Source organism: Cupressus sempervirens, chromosome 11 (genome assembly GCF_028749045.1).
Source record: "Cupressus sempervirens isolate cs-2001-9-10 chromosome 11, ASM2874904v1, whole genome shotgun sequence".
Classification (NCBI taxonomy): Eukaryota; Viridiplantae; Streptophyta; class Pinopsida; order Cupressales; family Cupressaceae; genus Cupressus; species Cupressus sempervirens.
In genome coordinates, this window is record NC_143128.1 from 242,537,539 (window position 1) to 242,554,711 (window position 17,173).

General features: G+C 35.6%; 1 protein-coding gene and 1 long non-coding RNA gene across 3 annotated transcripts in view; both read left to right on the forward strand.

Moving 5' to 3' along the window:
• Nucleotides 1–9,824, forward strand: part of LOC149529056 (uncharacterized) — a 71,287-nt gene extending 61,463 nt beyond the window's left edge. The window contains exons 3-5 of the mRNA XM_089809211.1: nt 8,077–8,204; nt 8,396–9,130; nt 9,378–9,824. Coding sequence (XP_089665337.1) covers nt 8,077–8,204; nt 8,396–9,130; nt 9,378–9,533 — 1,019 coding nt within the window. The 3' untranslated portion in view covers nt 9,534–9,824. The remainder of the gene's footprint in view (nt 1–8,076; nt 8,205–8,395; nt 9,131–9,377) is intronic.
• Nucleotides 9,825–10,045: 221 nt separating this feature from the next.
• Nucleotides 10,046–10,739, forward strand: LOC149529057 (uncharacterized). 2 transcript variants are annotated; one of them, XR_016358561.1, is made up of 3 exons: nt 10,046–10,160; nt 10,481–10,563; nt 10,657–10,739. It is a non-coding gene; the product is annotated as an uncharacterized LOC149529057 (long non-coding RNA). The 2 variants fall into 2 exon arrangements; XR_016358560.1 differs by lacking the exon at nt 10,046–10,160 and having other exon boundaries at nt 10,428–10,563.
• Nucleotides 10,740–17,173: the final 6,434 nt, after the last annotated feature.

Genomic DNA, 17,173 nt, shown 5'->3' on the forward strand with positions numbered 1-17,173 from the left:
AGTATAGTGATTACTGTCACACCACGATGCTTAACTCTGCTGTTAACATGTTATTGACGGGTATTAGAGAAGACACTCCACAAAGTGAGATCTTCTTGATGCAATATGCCGAACTGTGTTCTGCATGTCGAGTAGAACATAATCCCCATATATTCCATTTAACATTAGCTTACAAAGACAGTTTATCAAACAATTAGCGTGTCCTTCATACGATTCTCCTTTGGCATTGACCAGAAGAGACAAAGTTCTTAATGCATGTGCACAAAGTTGCCATATCAGCAGCACTATGAACATATGAGGTTTGACTTCATAAGGATTAATTAAACTTTCCTTTAATAATAAAACAATTTTCCTCGGATGAAGAAGCATCGTTATGTCATATGCATAGACTTGATCATGCATTTGTTTGTAGCATTTGACTAACCAATTCAATCTCTATCAAAAACCCCAAATCTTCTGTCAAATGGGCTGTTACAGGCTCCATTGAGGGCAAGATTTTTCTTGTATTACCATATAATTCCCTCTGTTATTCCTTAATGCTGGTGTCTCTGTTTCAACAACCTATTTCTCCATCACTGTGTTCTGTCAACTACTTCAAATGCATTAATTGACTTTTAGCATGCAGATAACTAACAGTGCCATCAAAATTATTTAAGAACTATATTACTCCTAGGCAGCGTTTTCAATTGTGTGCATTTCTCCATCATTTGTGGGTGGCAAGTATGTTGGGAAGAATTATAGATTTACCTTTGTAATAATTGCTGCTTCAAATGTATCAAGATCCACCAACAAGCTGATGCATATTTCCTTTGTCTTTTGCCCAAATCATGGAAGTATGTATATAAGGTAATTCACTGTTTTCCACTTCTAGAGGATAATCTAAAAGTAGTTATGCAAAGTTGGAGTTGGGGTTTGGATTCTTGAAATTTCACCAGGTTAGGATTAGGGCACAAATTTGGCCAGAGTTGAGAATCTAACCCTTAACTTATTAAAAGTTAAGGTTTGGGAAAAAGTTGAGATGTTGACCGAGATAAAATTTTGACTCTTTTCAACCTTTGGGCTTTTTTGCTTTTTCACAATTCAAATCCCAACCACTAACCGTTAACCTTATCTTAAAAGTTAAGGTTTGTGATCAGGTTGCGATGCTGGCCGGAAAGAATGAAATGTTGACCCTTAACCATTAACTTTTGTCAAAGTTGAGATTTTATTTTTCTTGAATTTTAATTCTAAATTTTAAATGAATTTAAAATTAGAACACAACCTTCAAGATAGCATAACTTTTGACTTGCAGCTCCAATTTGAGAAATTCAAAGACACGATGCTGACAACAAGCTGGAGAGTTTGGAGACACAAAACCACCCGGAATCCCATGAATTACCATTCTTTTTGAAGCTCAAAATGTAACATATTCTTGATCATTTATGACCCCAAAATAATAAAATTTGAAAATTTGATTTAAAGACCATGGAAAAGCATATGCAAACACACAGATACATTGACCCCAAAAACAACTGTGTGTATGACTGACAAAATTTTGAAATTTTGGGCCTATGAAGAAATCACAGTGACGACTGGCACTATCTGGGGACAAGGACTGTGAAGGACGCAGAACAAACCTAGATTCAATAGGGACAATGCTTTATCAAAAGGGCCATAAAGTCACTTGAAATGGACTTGCTTCAAAAACAAGAGCAATCACACCAAATTGGAAGGACCACCCATTTGCTAAAACAATACAGAAAAACTCCTAGCTAAACTATGTACAAAGGGGGTGGACCACTCACCTTACTGATGATAATGCTTTAAATGCTGCCCATTGTAGTGTAAAGGCAACTATGTACCATCCAAATAAAAAAGAATAAAGGCTTCTTTAGCACAAACCTCTTTGATTTGGAAGGAGCCCCTCCACAAGGAATCAAACTTGCCATGCAAACCCTTTGGTTCTCGATGCTTATCCCAAAGAAGAACCAGGTCACCTTCCTGTAATACCCTTCTTTTAGCCTTCTTGTCAAACAACTCCTTTACATGGGCCTGGTGTTCCTGAATTCTATCCATAACCATTTCTCTTTCTTCCTCTAACTTGGTTAAATGTGATATTTGCTTCTCGAGAGCTTTGTTGAACTTCAATTGCATCTTGCAATTTCAGAGCAGAGAGCTCGAGAGGAAGAGGCAACTTAGCTTCTGCATCGTATAGGATCTCAAATGGGGATAGACCCGTAGCTCTCTTCTTGGTTGTATGATCTGCCTATAATGCTTTGTATAGATGCTTGTGCGAGGATCTCTGATTTTCATTGATCAACTTCCACTGGATAGACACAATGTTTTTATTACTCGCCTCTTCTTGACTGTTCCCATGCTGATAGTAATCTGAAGAATGGGACAGTATAATTCCATACTTATGACAGAAAGCTGATATCGCTCAAGATGGAAAGTTTAAGGCATTCTCAGCAACTATTTTGGTGGGGACCCCAAATCTGACCAAGATATTTTGTTTCATGAAATCACACACTACTGTCGAAGTTGTCTGCTTGACAGGGATGGCTTCTAGCCACTTAGTGAAGTGGTCAGTTGCTATTAATATGTGTGTCCTGCACTTGAGTCATTCACCCTGATCCTTAAAATACCAGAAAGTTGCATTCAAGAAGATTCACTCGCAGGAAACTGAGTTTTCTTGTTGGTTATGATTTATCATTATCTGAAGGCATGGACTAGGGATGTTAGTGCAGGGCAGAGTGTGCCGCAGAGGATAGGGATTGAGTGGAGTTAGTTTAAGAGTTGGGTTTTTATGATTTCTGGAAGTTTTTAGAGCCCTTCAAAACTTCCAGCAATGTTCCTGGAAATGCTCTTGAAAAAACTTGTCAACATTTTTCAGAAACACTTCCCTAATGTTTCTGTACTTGTTTTCTACCTGCAGTTTACCTATACTTTAAAGTGAGTGGTTTTCAAAGTTCCAAAGAATTTATCAAAATACTCTCTGAATAGATCTTTTACTAAAAAAGCAAAGAAACCAAAAGAAATCTAGGAAAGTCCAGAGTGAAAAATATTACTCTTTGTATATTTGCATATCATATATCTTTGAATTTGAGTATGGATCCAGGGCAAGGCAGGTATCTGTTCTTGGCCTTCAAGCCCTCACTTTTGACCCTTGCATCCCCCAGACAGCAGGATGGCAGGAGATATCTCTGGATGAACCTATTCACCAGGTTGGGGATGCCATCCCTTTATTGGTGTCTATGTTGGTCTAACATCCCCAAAGATTCTAGGGTTTCCCAAGACTCTTGTGTCATTTAAATGCCCCCCCACCGCTCTACAAATTGTTTTCAACAAAAAAATAAAAATGCTCGCAATTGTAGAAAGGTTGAATGGCTACAGACTAAGTTACCGATGCGTTGGCCCATGAGGAGGGTGCGGATGCGCACTGGTGTGTGGATGCATCCAGAGGCGTGGTGGATGCTGCCAGGAAGCGGCGTTGTTTCCTGCGGATGTGCGCGGGGTGCTCTGGAGAGCATCTAGAGAGCATTTGACTGTTTCTAGCGTCCAATCACTTAAGTGACTTAAAAAGCATGTGCTCAAAATGATTTTTTAGTGTTTTTTTTTTCTTCCTTCTATTTGCCTCACAACCCTAAAATGGCCCTAAAAGAGGCCATTCATTGTCCATTCTTCCCATTTTGTTTTCAGCTGGGCTCTCTTCTCTTTTGGTCTCCATTGTGGAAATCTGAAAGCAAGGTCATTAGTTTAGAGGATCATTTGTAAGGTGTCTATTGAGCTTTCACAAAGGACGAATAAGAATCTAAGGTAAGCATTTGATCCATTTTATGAGTTTTTAAAGTGATTTTTTTAGTACTTCATGAATTTTTCAAGTTCTAGAAGAAAATTTTCAAGATTTATATACTTTTTTTGTAAAGAAATGGAGTAAGTTTTTTAAAAACATTTTTAAGTTATTTTTTTCTATTTTCTTATTAGATTCATAGTTTCTATTGTGCAAGAATGGCCACTACTGATAGTCAAAGTTCAATAGCAGGGCAAGAATGAAGTGATAACTTTAATTTTGATGTGGCATCTCCATTATGGAGACACACCACAAGATCATCACAGGTTTTCAGAGGTGGGTCATGCATTTGGAGATGCAATATATGTCATAGTAAACCATTCAACAACTCATATTCTCGGGTCAAAGCTCATTTTATGGGCCCTACTGGTAAAGGAATAGCATTGTGCAAGGGAAGTAAATATGGAAAAAGGTTGAGTGATGCACAGTTAGCTGGATTCATAAAAGAACAAGAGGCTGCTGATCATTTAGTGAGCAAATGTACAAACCTTCATCTACAAAGAGCAAAGTGAATGTACCCATTGATCATGTTGCATCCTCCAAACATCCATTCTTGGAAGTGGGAGAGGAGGATGATGAAGTAGAAGTTATTACCCGCAAAAGACGTCCGTTGGATCAAGCGTTCAAAATGGAGGCAAGAGAGATTGCTGATGAAGCAATTGCACGTTGCCTTTATTGCAATGCTCTTCATTTCAATTTGGTAAGATTGCCATATTGGAGAGAAATGGTTACAACCATCCTTAGAGCCCTAGCTTATTACATTAGCCCCGGGCATGAAAAGGTGTGTACTACTATTTTGCAAAAAGAAAAGATTTCTATAAACAAAGCTCTTCAATCAATTAGGACATCTTGGACAACTTCTAGCATAACTATTGTATCTGATGGATGGAAAGACACAAGAAATCGACCACTGATAAATGTGATTGCAATGTCCCCCAAAGGGGCAATGTTTATGAGGGCTATTGATTGTGAAGGACAAGTTAAGGATTTAGAATTCATTTCTACAATTCTCATCGAAGCAATAGAGATGGTGGGTAGTGAGTATGTGGTCCAGGTGGTCATAGGTAATGCTACGAATTGTAGGGGTGTAGGTGCTTTGGTTGAGTCTTGATACGACCATATTTTTTGGACACCACGCACCATACATTCTCTCAACTTGGTGATGCAACAAATTGGCACCCAAATAGATTGGGTGAAGCAAATATACCAAGAGGGAGAGGAGATACAAATGTTTGTGACAAACCACCACATGTCACAATCTATATTCAGATCATTCTCCAAGTTGGTTGTTGAAGGTAGATTTAAAATTGTAATTATTTAGTTTCATTTATTTATTTATTTTGAATAAGTTTTATATTCATGTTCAATATCAAATTTCTTGTTTATAACTTCATTTTATATTTGATGTCATATTGTCAACTTGCTTATAGGTAGCTGAGACTAGATTTGCATCTCATACTGTTGTTCTAAAACAACTCCTCAAGGGGAAATCAGCATTGGGCTAAACAGTTATTTGTATCCAATGGGCTATATGGAAGGCTTAAAATTCAGAGAGAGCCTTGAAGGTCAGGGGTATGATCTTGGATGAGCATTGGTGGGCTCGTGTGCAATTTGTATTGGATTTCACTGAGCCTATCATGACTATGCTATGCTTTGCCGATACAGATGCACCTTGCTTGGGGGGATGTGTACAATGGCATGGACACCATGGTAGAAAAGGTAAAGCTTTCCATACAAGCACATGAGACTAACCCCACAAAATGTGAAGCCTTGTGCAAAAGGTGGAGGATATCATTCATCATTGTTGGGAGAGGATGACTACCCCATTGCACCTTCTTGCATATGCCTTATCTCCAAGGTACTATAGCTAGGAAATACTTGCTATGCCGGATAGAATTGCACCATATGTGGATGAAGAAGTTGCTACTGGGTGCTACACTGCATTTGCAAGACTCTTCCCAGATGATGAAATACACAAAAAGGTGAGGCAAGAATTTGGCTTATTTGCTTCAGGATCAAAACTTACTCCATATTATTAGGGACCAAAATGACATGGGAGCTATCACATGGTGGTACATGTATGGTCAGCCATTCAAGCATCTACAACCGCTTGCAATCAAGATCCTCTCACAAGTAAGTTTTCATTCATTTATTTATTTAGCAATTGCATTCTACACTTTAGTGTTTAACATTCTCTAATTTGTTTTTCATTTGTATGTTTAATTTTAAATTTTTAAATTTTTCTGAACACTATTTAGGTTGTAGGTTCTTCTTCGGCTGAATGGAATTGGAGTACATACTCCTATATCCATTTAGTGAAGCGCAACCAGTTTGGCTCAAAGAAAGCTGACTTGGTTTATATACATACCAACTTGCATCTTTTGTCACGCAAGGAGGATGGATACAAGAAAGGGTCAACCAAGCTTTGGGATGTAGCCCCTGAATCTGCATACTTGGATGCAACACTTCAAGATTTTACTGTGATGACAAATGATGATGTTGATAACATCATAGCATGTGCATCTAGCACAATTGGATAATGAATTTGCAAGTGTTGCAGTAGGAGGAGATGATGAGAATGTTATGATTCTGAATGACTAAATGTGATTTGTGAATTATGAGCCTTGACTCTTGATTGATCAACATTGAGCCATGAACTATTTTTGATTTTGTAATTCAAATTGCATTGGAATCTTGATGTTTTGATTATTGTTATTTCAATTTGATGATGATAATGATTCAATGAATGGTTTATTTTTGTATATTTGATATTTGTTGTATTTCTTTGCATACATTGTCATAAATTATAGTTGACAAATATATATATATATATATATATATATATATATATATATATATATATATATATATATATATATATATATATGGATGCCCTCGCATCCAAAATCCCCCCCAAAAAATCCACGCATCAGCACCCCGTACCCGCATCAGCATCAGAACTAGAATTGGTAACTTAGGCTACATAGAGCTATAGAAAGGTATCATTGACTGCATAGAAACTTAGAATGAAAGTGTGGTGACATCATACATTTCTTACTATTCTCATCAATAGGAAATTTCTGTACTTAATACAACTATGGATTTTTCTTTTTTACAGCTGTTGCATGACTGGATACAGCTATGGAATGAAAAATGTACTCCTATTGAATAGCAACCTACAGTCATTACCATAGTAAAACGGAGATGAGTCCCCCCCCTTTCTGCCCCACATCTTAGAGACGGGGATGCATTGGGGACTCTGTCCTCTCATCTCCAACGGTGCCACCAAATTCCACCACCTCTGTTGAGGACGGGGGGACATCCTGGTGTTAACTATTTGCTGATTCAACTATTTATGTTCAATGTTCGATGTTCCAATTCAATGCAATGTTCAAGTATTTACTCTTTTACATCTTTATATCTTATATTGCAATCCATCTCTTCATAACTAGCATTTAAGTGCCATATGTATATTATATATAACCCCCCTGTTTCCTGCCATCATCCCCCCGCTGTACCCAAATTAAGGCCCCTTTGTCACCCTATCCCAGAAAATTGTCCCGCCGTCCCTCTGTCCCCAAGGATGGTGTAACTATGGTCGTTACACTTTCCTACAAATATGAATTCTATGACTGCATGCATCAGTAGGGGAGCAAACAAATTTAAAATAGAAGAATACTAGAAAGGAGCAAAGCATCGTCATCTATAGTTGTACAGTGAAATTGTGCTGGGCACAGTGGTGTAGGAAATGTATGTTGATATTACACCTTCATTTATGATTTTAACATTAGGGCTTTCTGTCATAATGGAAACAGTGGAGAATGAAATCACAAATTTATAACTTTTATTGCTGCTATACCTGAGTCAATGAACATATTATATTAAAAAGGAAATTTGTTTTGAGGCTTTTGTTGTAATGAAAACTTTAAAGAATGATATCATTTTTTTTCATAAAAAAATCGCTGCTATACTAAAATCAATGAACATATTACATTGCATATTGAATTAGATACATTATATGAATATCGAAACTTGAACTTTAAGGTAATGTATAACTTCTAAAACCATTTGTTTCTGAATATGTGCATATGTTGCACTGGTCCTGGTGCTCCGCATACATGTATCCAAAGGTTTGATTCAGAGGATCCATAAAATGATTGTTTCCCATATTTATATCCAATTTTGTTTTTAAAAAACTTACATGTGTTCAATTGTTAATGATAGTCTTCAAAATTTGTTTTTGACAGATCCTGATCGGCCAAAGAATGACAAGGCATCGATACTCATTGAAAGCACACAAGTTGTGAAGGAGCTTAGAGCTGAGCTGAAGCGGCTGCAACAAGAGCATTCTTCACTCCTGAATGAATCTCGTGAAGTGGGTAGAAGAAATGCCGATCCTTGATTGCATTTGTTGATAACTTAATCACTTGCTTTAGAAGTAATTAACTTGCACACAAAAGCATCACAGAAATGTTTGGTAAAAAATGTCAATTATTTGATTAAATCCTTATTATATTACTGTTCTTTAGCCTATTTTTTTTATTAAAATGATATCTGTTGAAGCAGTTAACTGAAGAGAAAAATGAGATAAGAGAGGAGAAGGTAATTTTAAAGAATGAAACAGAGAAGCTACAAGATCAGTTACAGCGACAATTACAGAGTCTCTCACCATGGATGATGATGGACCCTGCAGTTATGATGACTGCTACATCTTTTCCTTATCCTGTGCCTGTTCCTCAGGCAGCAACTGTGCCTTCATCAAACTGTCAGCAGCCATTTGCATCGAGTCAAGCTCAAGTGCCACTTGTTGCACCATCTGCGTATGTTCCTCTGGGAACTGTAGGTACTTTCCCAGTGCATCCTGTACTGCATGCATATGCTTTTCCAACCTATGGTCCATCCCTGAATGGTCATTCCCATGTTGAAAGGCCATATGCTCAGTACCCTTCTCAATTGCATCCCATTCCTCCATATCTTTCCCAGATGCAGCCCCAACAAGAGCCCCAACCTGCAGTTTCATCATCGGGTCCAGCAGTTTGTCAACCCTTCACATCTGTTGCACCCAGTTCTCCTTTAGAAAATATAACCCAGCCAAATATTGTGAATTCATCGAATCTGCAGATTGAAGAAGTTGGGAAACATGCAATTTCCCCTGCTGATGTTGCTGCTGCAGAGCATAGAGCACCAAGTGTAAGTGCAGTTAGCTGCAGTTCTACGCCTTTGTCAAAAGATGTAAATAAGGAATTTCTATCTTCACCATCATCTTCCTCTACAGATGTACATTGTGGATCTAAGGCACAGGTTAGTGCCTAATTTATCATATGGTACATTTTCTGATTTTCTGTGACTCTAATAGTTCTCTACAGCATCTTTTGTTAGTGTCTAACTTATCATATGGTACATATTCTGAGTTTCAGTAACTCTAATATAGTAGTCTACAGCATCTTTAAAACTGATCATAGACAACTATCTTAATTGGAAATTGTTATAAAAAATGACCGCTCCATTTTACTTGACCAAAAAGCTAGGAATGTCATCCATTTTTCAGGTTTCTGATTTTGAAGGAGAAGACAGGCTATCTATTGAGCTAGGATCTACAGAACAAGTACATGTAGTAACTTCCGAACAGGGAATACAGGAAGCTGAAGTGGATAAACCAAAAGAGCACAGGGTGGATCATGCCTTCTCTTCTCCTGCTGTTTAATGAGGCTTATATGATACTAGGTACTTCGGTGAATGTGTGAAGGTCTATATTTCTGGAGGATTATAGGTGAACAATCTTGTTTGTAGCTTCAATGTACTTTCAAATATGGCAATATACGGTTCACTATTAGTGTCAAAACATTTGCAAATATTCACATATATATTTATTTTTAAATAACTAATGATTACTAGGAGCAGTTTATTATTAGATTGGAAAAGTTTGGAAACATTCATTTGTATGTGTACTGTCTTGTAAAGCTAAATTATTATAAGAAGATTGCTTCTGGAAAAACGTTTGATTGCAGTTAGGCATTGGATTGATCTATTGTTCAGTTAATGAACACCAATCTATACATTGTATTTTACTTCTATTCCTAGAAATCTAGTATGGTTTCTGAAATTTGATGAATTTGAAATTTTGTTTTATATCTATATGATTTCTTGAAGGAAAGAGTAACAAAGATTAAAATGCAGTATTCAGGTGTGGGGTGGAAAAATAGAGAAAATGTACATGTTGCAGTCATTTGCAACCACTTGAGTATTTTATAATATTAATCAAGAAAACTGATTCATGTTTATCATTTTTTGAAGGCAACATCAGCAAACAAAATAATGCAACATTACTCAGGTACGTAGTGTACAAGCAAAGCAAGTTGATTAATGTTTTGGACACTCTCAACCATACGAGTGTTTAATAAATATCTGGGTGTAGAGGGGACTGTAGCTGTCATAGTCAGCAGAATAAGATCATATTGCATATTTGTATTTGTTAGGCATTTCCATATTTGATGCAAATTTCAATGGTTTAAGAAATATTGTATTCACACTTGAGCATCATCTCTCGAGTATTCCTATACATGCATGTGAATTGAAGGAATTGCTTGCTGTGTAGAACTTTTGAAGTGCATATGATGGTACAAATGGAGGTTAATTTTGTTTTTTGTGAAGTGGGAAAACATTCAGGAATGAGATGTAGGATAAGTAATATAACATACACGAATGGGAGATTTGGACATTCCATATAAAGTAGGGTAAGTAAATCAATGGTTTATAGGGGTGAATATTCAACAAATAGTGTTTAAGCAGTCGATATTGAATGTATACAATTTATTCACATGAAACAGGTGGTTTAATGGGGACATTATTAGTATGGTAAGCACAGCTTTTCTTCTTTGGCTCATTTATATGGACTAGAGCTTGTGGCAGTTATGAAGTGTCCAATCAGTAAGCTTTGTTCATCTCTTTGGAACAAGTGTTTGAACATTCTCTGTCTCTAAACAACCTATGCTGTCTAACCAGGCAGAATCTTACGAATCTTATCCCTTTATTGAATCATGATGCTGAACAAGGATCAAATTTGTTGTTTACTGGATTTGAATGTAAAAAATAGATTTTCCCATTGGAGGTGGGAATAAATGGAACATTCTCATATGTATAAAGAACACCGGGGGATAGCTACTGCAATGAATTTTAGCAGTAGTCTGTCTCAATCATTCTATACAGAAACAATGTACGCAATTTAGAAAATACCAAATTTAACCAATCCAGCAGAACAGCAGAGCTGTTTAGTTCTCTCTTTTATTAATTGGAGGGATGGAGCATTTACCCATGGATAATCTAGGGACTATTAGTGAATCAAGAGTATGAGCATAGTGCCTCCCATGTTTGCATTTTGCCATTTGCTTATTCTTTTGATTTGAGCAAGACTATATATGGTTTTATCATCTGACTGTTTGTATGTTATTCTTTTGTATTGGCATTATCATGTGACTCTTTGTAATATGTATATTATTCTTTTGTATTGGCATTATCATGTGACTGTTTGTAATATGTATGTTATTCTTTTGTATTGGCATTCTTGTGACACATTCAGTTGTTGTTATATTCTTTTGTTCATATCGTATAATTGTTGATGTGGATAAGATTATACTTGTGATTTCAGTGAAGATCATATATGCTTGATGACTTTGGGATGATGTGGCATGATGTTATATGATGCTGTTTGGAATCTGGATACATTTACATACGTAGATGATATTTTGGTCTTTTTCAAGTAGCTAATAATTTCATGACAAGTATTAATGTTATGGCAATGATTTGATTTGATGTTTCATTATGATCATGTTTTGTTAGTAATTCGGTTGAGGGATCTATTAAATAATATTCATTTTTGCTGTTAATTGATATTTAGTATAATTTAATGATAATTACTGATGGTTGAGGTTAATTAATGATTATCGTTCTATTTAACTTAGATGAAATTGTTAATGTAGTGTTTAGATGATTATATCTGAAAAGGAGTGTTGTAACAATCAAATACTTAATAATTGATTATGTCGTTAAAGCTCCCTTTTCATGTTTAATGATACTTGATTATTTTGTGTTTCAAATATATATACATATATGTATCTATAGGCACACTCAGACTTGGGTTGCGAGGTGAAGCTAAAGCCCAACTTGCCATCACTCTAACATCCACACATCAAGTGTATAGTACACTTGACACATGGATGTTAGAGCGATGGCGAGTATTAGGCATTAGCTTCACCTAGCAACACAAGTCGGAGTGTGCCTATAATATCCCCGATAGTGGTTAATTGGTGTTAATCATATGACCAATTCATGCTGTCCAACCTGAGTGTCATTCATAGTCTTTACAAGGGGGCTGGAAGGCGTTATACTCTTTACAAAACAAGTGCAGGAACGCAGAATTATGGGATTGGACGACCATGAAAACTCTGTTTGGTTTGCTGGTCACTCCGGTTATTCTATACGGATGTGAAGTGTGGGGCGGTAGTATGTCCAAACAAAAATGGCGGCAAGTAGAAAGAATTCAAAAACACTTTATCACATGCAATCTTAAAGTCAAGACCACAGTTCCGTATGAAATCCTTTCGGCGGAGGTGGGTTCCTTTCCATTAGAAGCCGTCGCATTGATCCAAATGCCAAGCTATTTAAAGAAAACCCAAGGTCTAGAAACACATCGTTGGCCCAAGTTGGTAATAGAGGAAAAACTTGTGAGGCAGAAAAGCACATGGATGAAACAAAATGACAAATGGATGCAAAAATGGGATATCAATATCCAAGCTTGCCCGGATAACATTAAAGAAATAAAAAAGTTTGTCAATGAAAAATTTCGCAATATTCTGTGGACAAGATACATAGGGAGGAAAAAATCTTATTACATTAAAGAATTTAATCCCACTTCTAGTCATGATGAAAAGGCCTATATAAGGGCACCTATTAACTAGAAAGCAAAAATGTTGATGGCACAAATTAGAACTAGTTCACATCAGCTGCGATGTGAAACTAGTAGATGGCAAGTTCCAAAGGAAGAGTGGGCAGACAAAACATGTTTATTCTGCAATATGGGAACAGTGGAGACAGAGCAACACTTTGTCATGGAATGCTTGGCTTACAACGACATTAGATCTGATTATACAAAAATTCTACAGAACAAGGACTTCAACTATTTATTTGAGGAAGATCAAGTGAAGAGAACAACGGATTTGATTATCAAAATTCAAAGAAGAAGAGACAAGTTAACCAAAACTTTGCAACTGACTAGTTTGGCTCCTGACTCGGGAGAGCGATTGCATGGGTCCCATAGACTACTTTAGTCTCGTGGACGTCATTAAAATCTATCATATCATATCAGTCTTGGATGACAGTTGTTTTGTTGTGTATATGCACTTGTCTGGTTTCCACGTGGTAATGTTTAATCACTTTTGCATATGGTGAGAGACCAATAATGAGTGAATTATTAGTTGCACACAGATGTCACATTTGAAGTGTTTAAAATAAAATAATAATTAAAATTAATTGTGTGGTACTTTTTTGTTTATTGACAAATACGAGGGCCATCATTTAAGCTTTATTTATAATTTATAAATTAGGAATTTATAATTTAAGCTTTTGGAAGTGCTAATCATTCGATATGGAAGCCATGAATGATAGTCTTCATATTGTAAGTTTTTGAACAAGAACTTGATTTCAATTGCTAAATTTAATAAATCCAACGTTTTATAAAGCTTTTTAGTTTTCTCTTTTATTAATTAGAGAGATCGAGCTGTTACCCTCCAGTAATATGTTGTTTTCTCTTTTATTAATTAGACAGTTAGCATTTGCGCATGGGTAATTTATGGACTATTAGTCCTCTATACGTGGGGTACGAGTGATATACATGGCAATGTCCCACGTCAATTACCTTGCTATATGAGATTACATATGCTACAATTATTGAACACGCCTTAAGTCTTGTGAGGAGGGGGATAGTGGGTTGAATTAGTCTTAATAAATTCTTAAACCTTTTCTATCACAAATACATATCAATTGTCTTATCCAATTAACTATCAATGAAAGATGTTGTAATGAAAATAGAAACACATGAACAGTGTAATCTATGTGGAAAACCTAATGTGGGAAAAACAATGGTGAGAATTACGCTCATTACATGAATAATAGATTACAAAGATTTAGACCATAGGCTAAAGAGCACATTACTTTTGAGAAGAACTTGTAGGATAAGGCACACATCCTCTGAGAGAGATACAAGGGTTTGCAATGCTAAGTAGCACGATCCTATGACAAGATATATGTCTATAAAAGTTGTCAAAAGAACTCATTGAATTCTAGCAATCACATGGAATAATTAATTGAAAAGATGTGGGATCTTTTGATTAGTCATCGCAACAAATTGTTGTAGAGCATTATTTTTCACATTTTAATTTTTAGTATCTCATTTGTTTTATTTTCGAACTTGTTAGACATTTTTTTTTGGTTAAACTCCTAGTAGTTATTCGGATAAGTTGGGTAATTGTTGATAATTTGGTTTTGGTCTTTAAAAGATTAAATAGTTTTTCAAAAAGGGAGAGGAAAGGGGCCATGTATGAGTTGATACCATTGACTGAGAAAACCCTCCAATTGTATGTAGTGAGGGTCAGATCAATAAGTTAGAGGGTTGACATAGCTTTGAGGAGAAATCACAAAAAGACTAAACAAACCATTTGCCTTTTTTTTGTAGAATAAGAAGAATATTAAGTTCTTCCCCTTTTTTTATAAGTTTAGTTTTACGTGGGTCCCAATTTTAAGAAGACAAACCTTATCTAAAGACTCAAACTCACATTTTAAGTCCTATACATGGAAGGTTATTTTCCATGTTCTGTGTGTGTACGCAAAGTGTCAACATCCTCTTAAGGAGGATAAACTAATATTCTTTAATAAGGAAAAATAAAAGAAATTGCTTGTTTTAACAATGCACAAGAGGATGAAACACGTGTAAGAATTTCAAAGAAATATCCCCAACAAATACAAGAGGAGTAAAATCAAACATGGTAGATGTAATAATAACTAGTTCCAAAATTGATCATGTTGTGAAGATAAGTCACTTTGTTCATCACTAGGGTTAACATATAATTGTTGTGTGAACATAGCTAGCAAACCATGATTAATATCAATAAGTCTCATATACATATCATCTGAATAGCTCATATGAAAACCATCATTAATTGTATTAAGAACATTTAAAATATTATAATAAAGAGTATCTTCTTCATCCAAATTAAATTTAGTAGAATTTAACATACAAAGAAAATTATCACCTTTGTTCAATTTCATCTTCTTCAAGTTAATTTCCTCCTTTGGGTCATGTATAGGTTGATCAAATGGAATCAAAGCAATATCCCCAATAAATACAAAAGGGGTAACTTTTACCTAGGGGGTTTCTTAAAGTTATCATTGGTTGAAAATATCAATTAAAGAGATAACATTCAATTAAAATATTGGTGCTATTTCTAGAGATCACTACCACTTGACATAAATGGACAACATACACGAGGAAAGGGGAAGAAATGTGTAAATGGATAAATCACTTGTCCTTTCCATGAACTGCACATTTCAGAAGGAAGATGTCCCACTAAGTTTAAGAGGAGACTCAAAATGCTAAGTAGGACAATGATCACTTGAAAATATGTCAACAAAAAAATGATGTAATGTAGATGATTAACTAGACAAGTTACCAACAAACACAAAAAATAACAAAACGATATATATTGTCAAAGAGCATAAATGTTTAGAATATAAAACTAGAGCACAAATATGTTATAAATCACCCTTTACCCAAGTAAAGGATGCCAATAGTATTATGTACTTGCTAATTTTAGCTAATTATTTTTGGGGCATTCTAACTATATTTGATCCTTTTTCATATTTCATTCAATGAATACGTAATCCACGTTTCTAGATAGAAAAATAGGGAAAATTGTTTGAAGGGGTTTTCCTTGGTCAGACCCTTATTTAGGAATCGACCTTGAAAATGGAATGAAATTGCATAAATGAAATTTGTAAAAAAGGTAAAAATTAGATTCACCCTTCTTAAACCTCCATGGACAGATGCAGGAATGATTGATGGATACCCATGAAGATGCTTGAGTTGACTTGGAATCAAGAAGATGACCTTGAAATGTAATGTAGAATAAAGGATTCTCTCACAAATGCATAGATATATGAATGCCACTCTTAGATTTGAATGCAAATATGTTTGATAATCACTTGCAATGAAAGAGAAAAAATGTAAATGCAAGGAATAATCTTCTTGTTTGATTGAGGATTCCTCTACTTGGCCATCATGAGAGACAAAATTGCTTCAATTGAAGAAGATTGATATTAATTTGAATTAACCTTGAGGAATTAGAGACTTGAAGAAAATTGAGCTTCGATGCTTGCCTTCCAATCTTAAATCCAATCACTCAATTGCTCTTGATTGTATGAAAATCTTGATTGTTCCATTATTTTGGGATTTAAAAATTATCCAGGTTGTTCACAAGATTAGATTTCTAAAAAACACCCCAACATAGGGCCTTGAGCCAAATGTGAGCTCAAATCCTTGGGAATAGGATGCCACTTGCATTTTGTCCAAAGGATAAGGCTCTAATGACATTCTATACCTTGGAGAATGGGCTAAATTTTAGAAGGGATATCAAGATAGGTGAAAAGATGCAGGGTAAAGAAGAAAATATTGCCAAGATCAAGCATATCAAGCATAGCAAGCATTTAGACCTCAAAATCTGTAAAATGGTGTCTAGTAGGTCCTTATAAAGCATCTAATTATGGGTGCTAACTTTTTAGAATGGTACATCTAGTCCCCACCTCAACGAGAGTATGGGATAAACCCATGCTCAAGGTAAAGTAGATCAAGGCATAATAAATGTCTTATTAAGGTTAAGGAGACAAAGAAACATTAAGGCTCAAAGTGGCTTAAGTCCTCATCAAACCCAAAACCAAGATAAAAGAGTCATCAACTGAAAGGGGAGCGAAGAGAAAGAGGGATAAAGAGAGAGGTATGCCAACTAGCCTAGTAAGGTATTGCCTTACTATGCATCATACAAAGAGCAAAGTGCTACAAAAGATGATATTAAAAGTACATAATTTTTTTTATGTTAGTCAACCAATCAAAGAAGATCAATCCTTGAGGAAATTATTTTCCATACCATGGGATCCAAAAGGAGTGACCGGTCCTAAGAAAGCATTGTCTCCAAAGGGATCAATGAAAGGAAGATCAAATTTTAAGGAAAATATTGTTTCCATTAAGGGATCTAGAAAAGGATAGTCAGACATAAGAACAACATGGTTTCCAAAGGGATC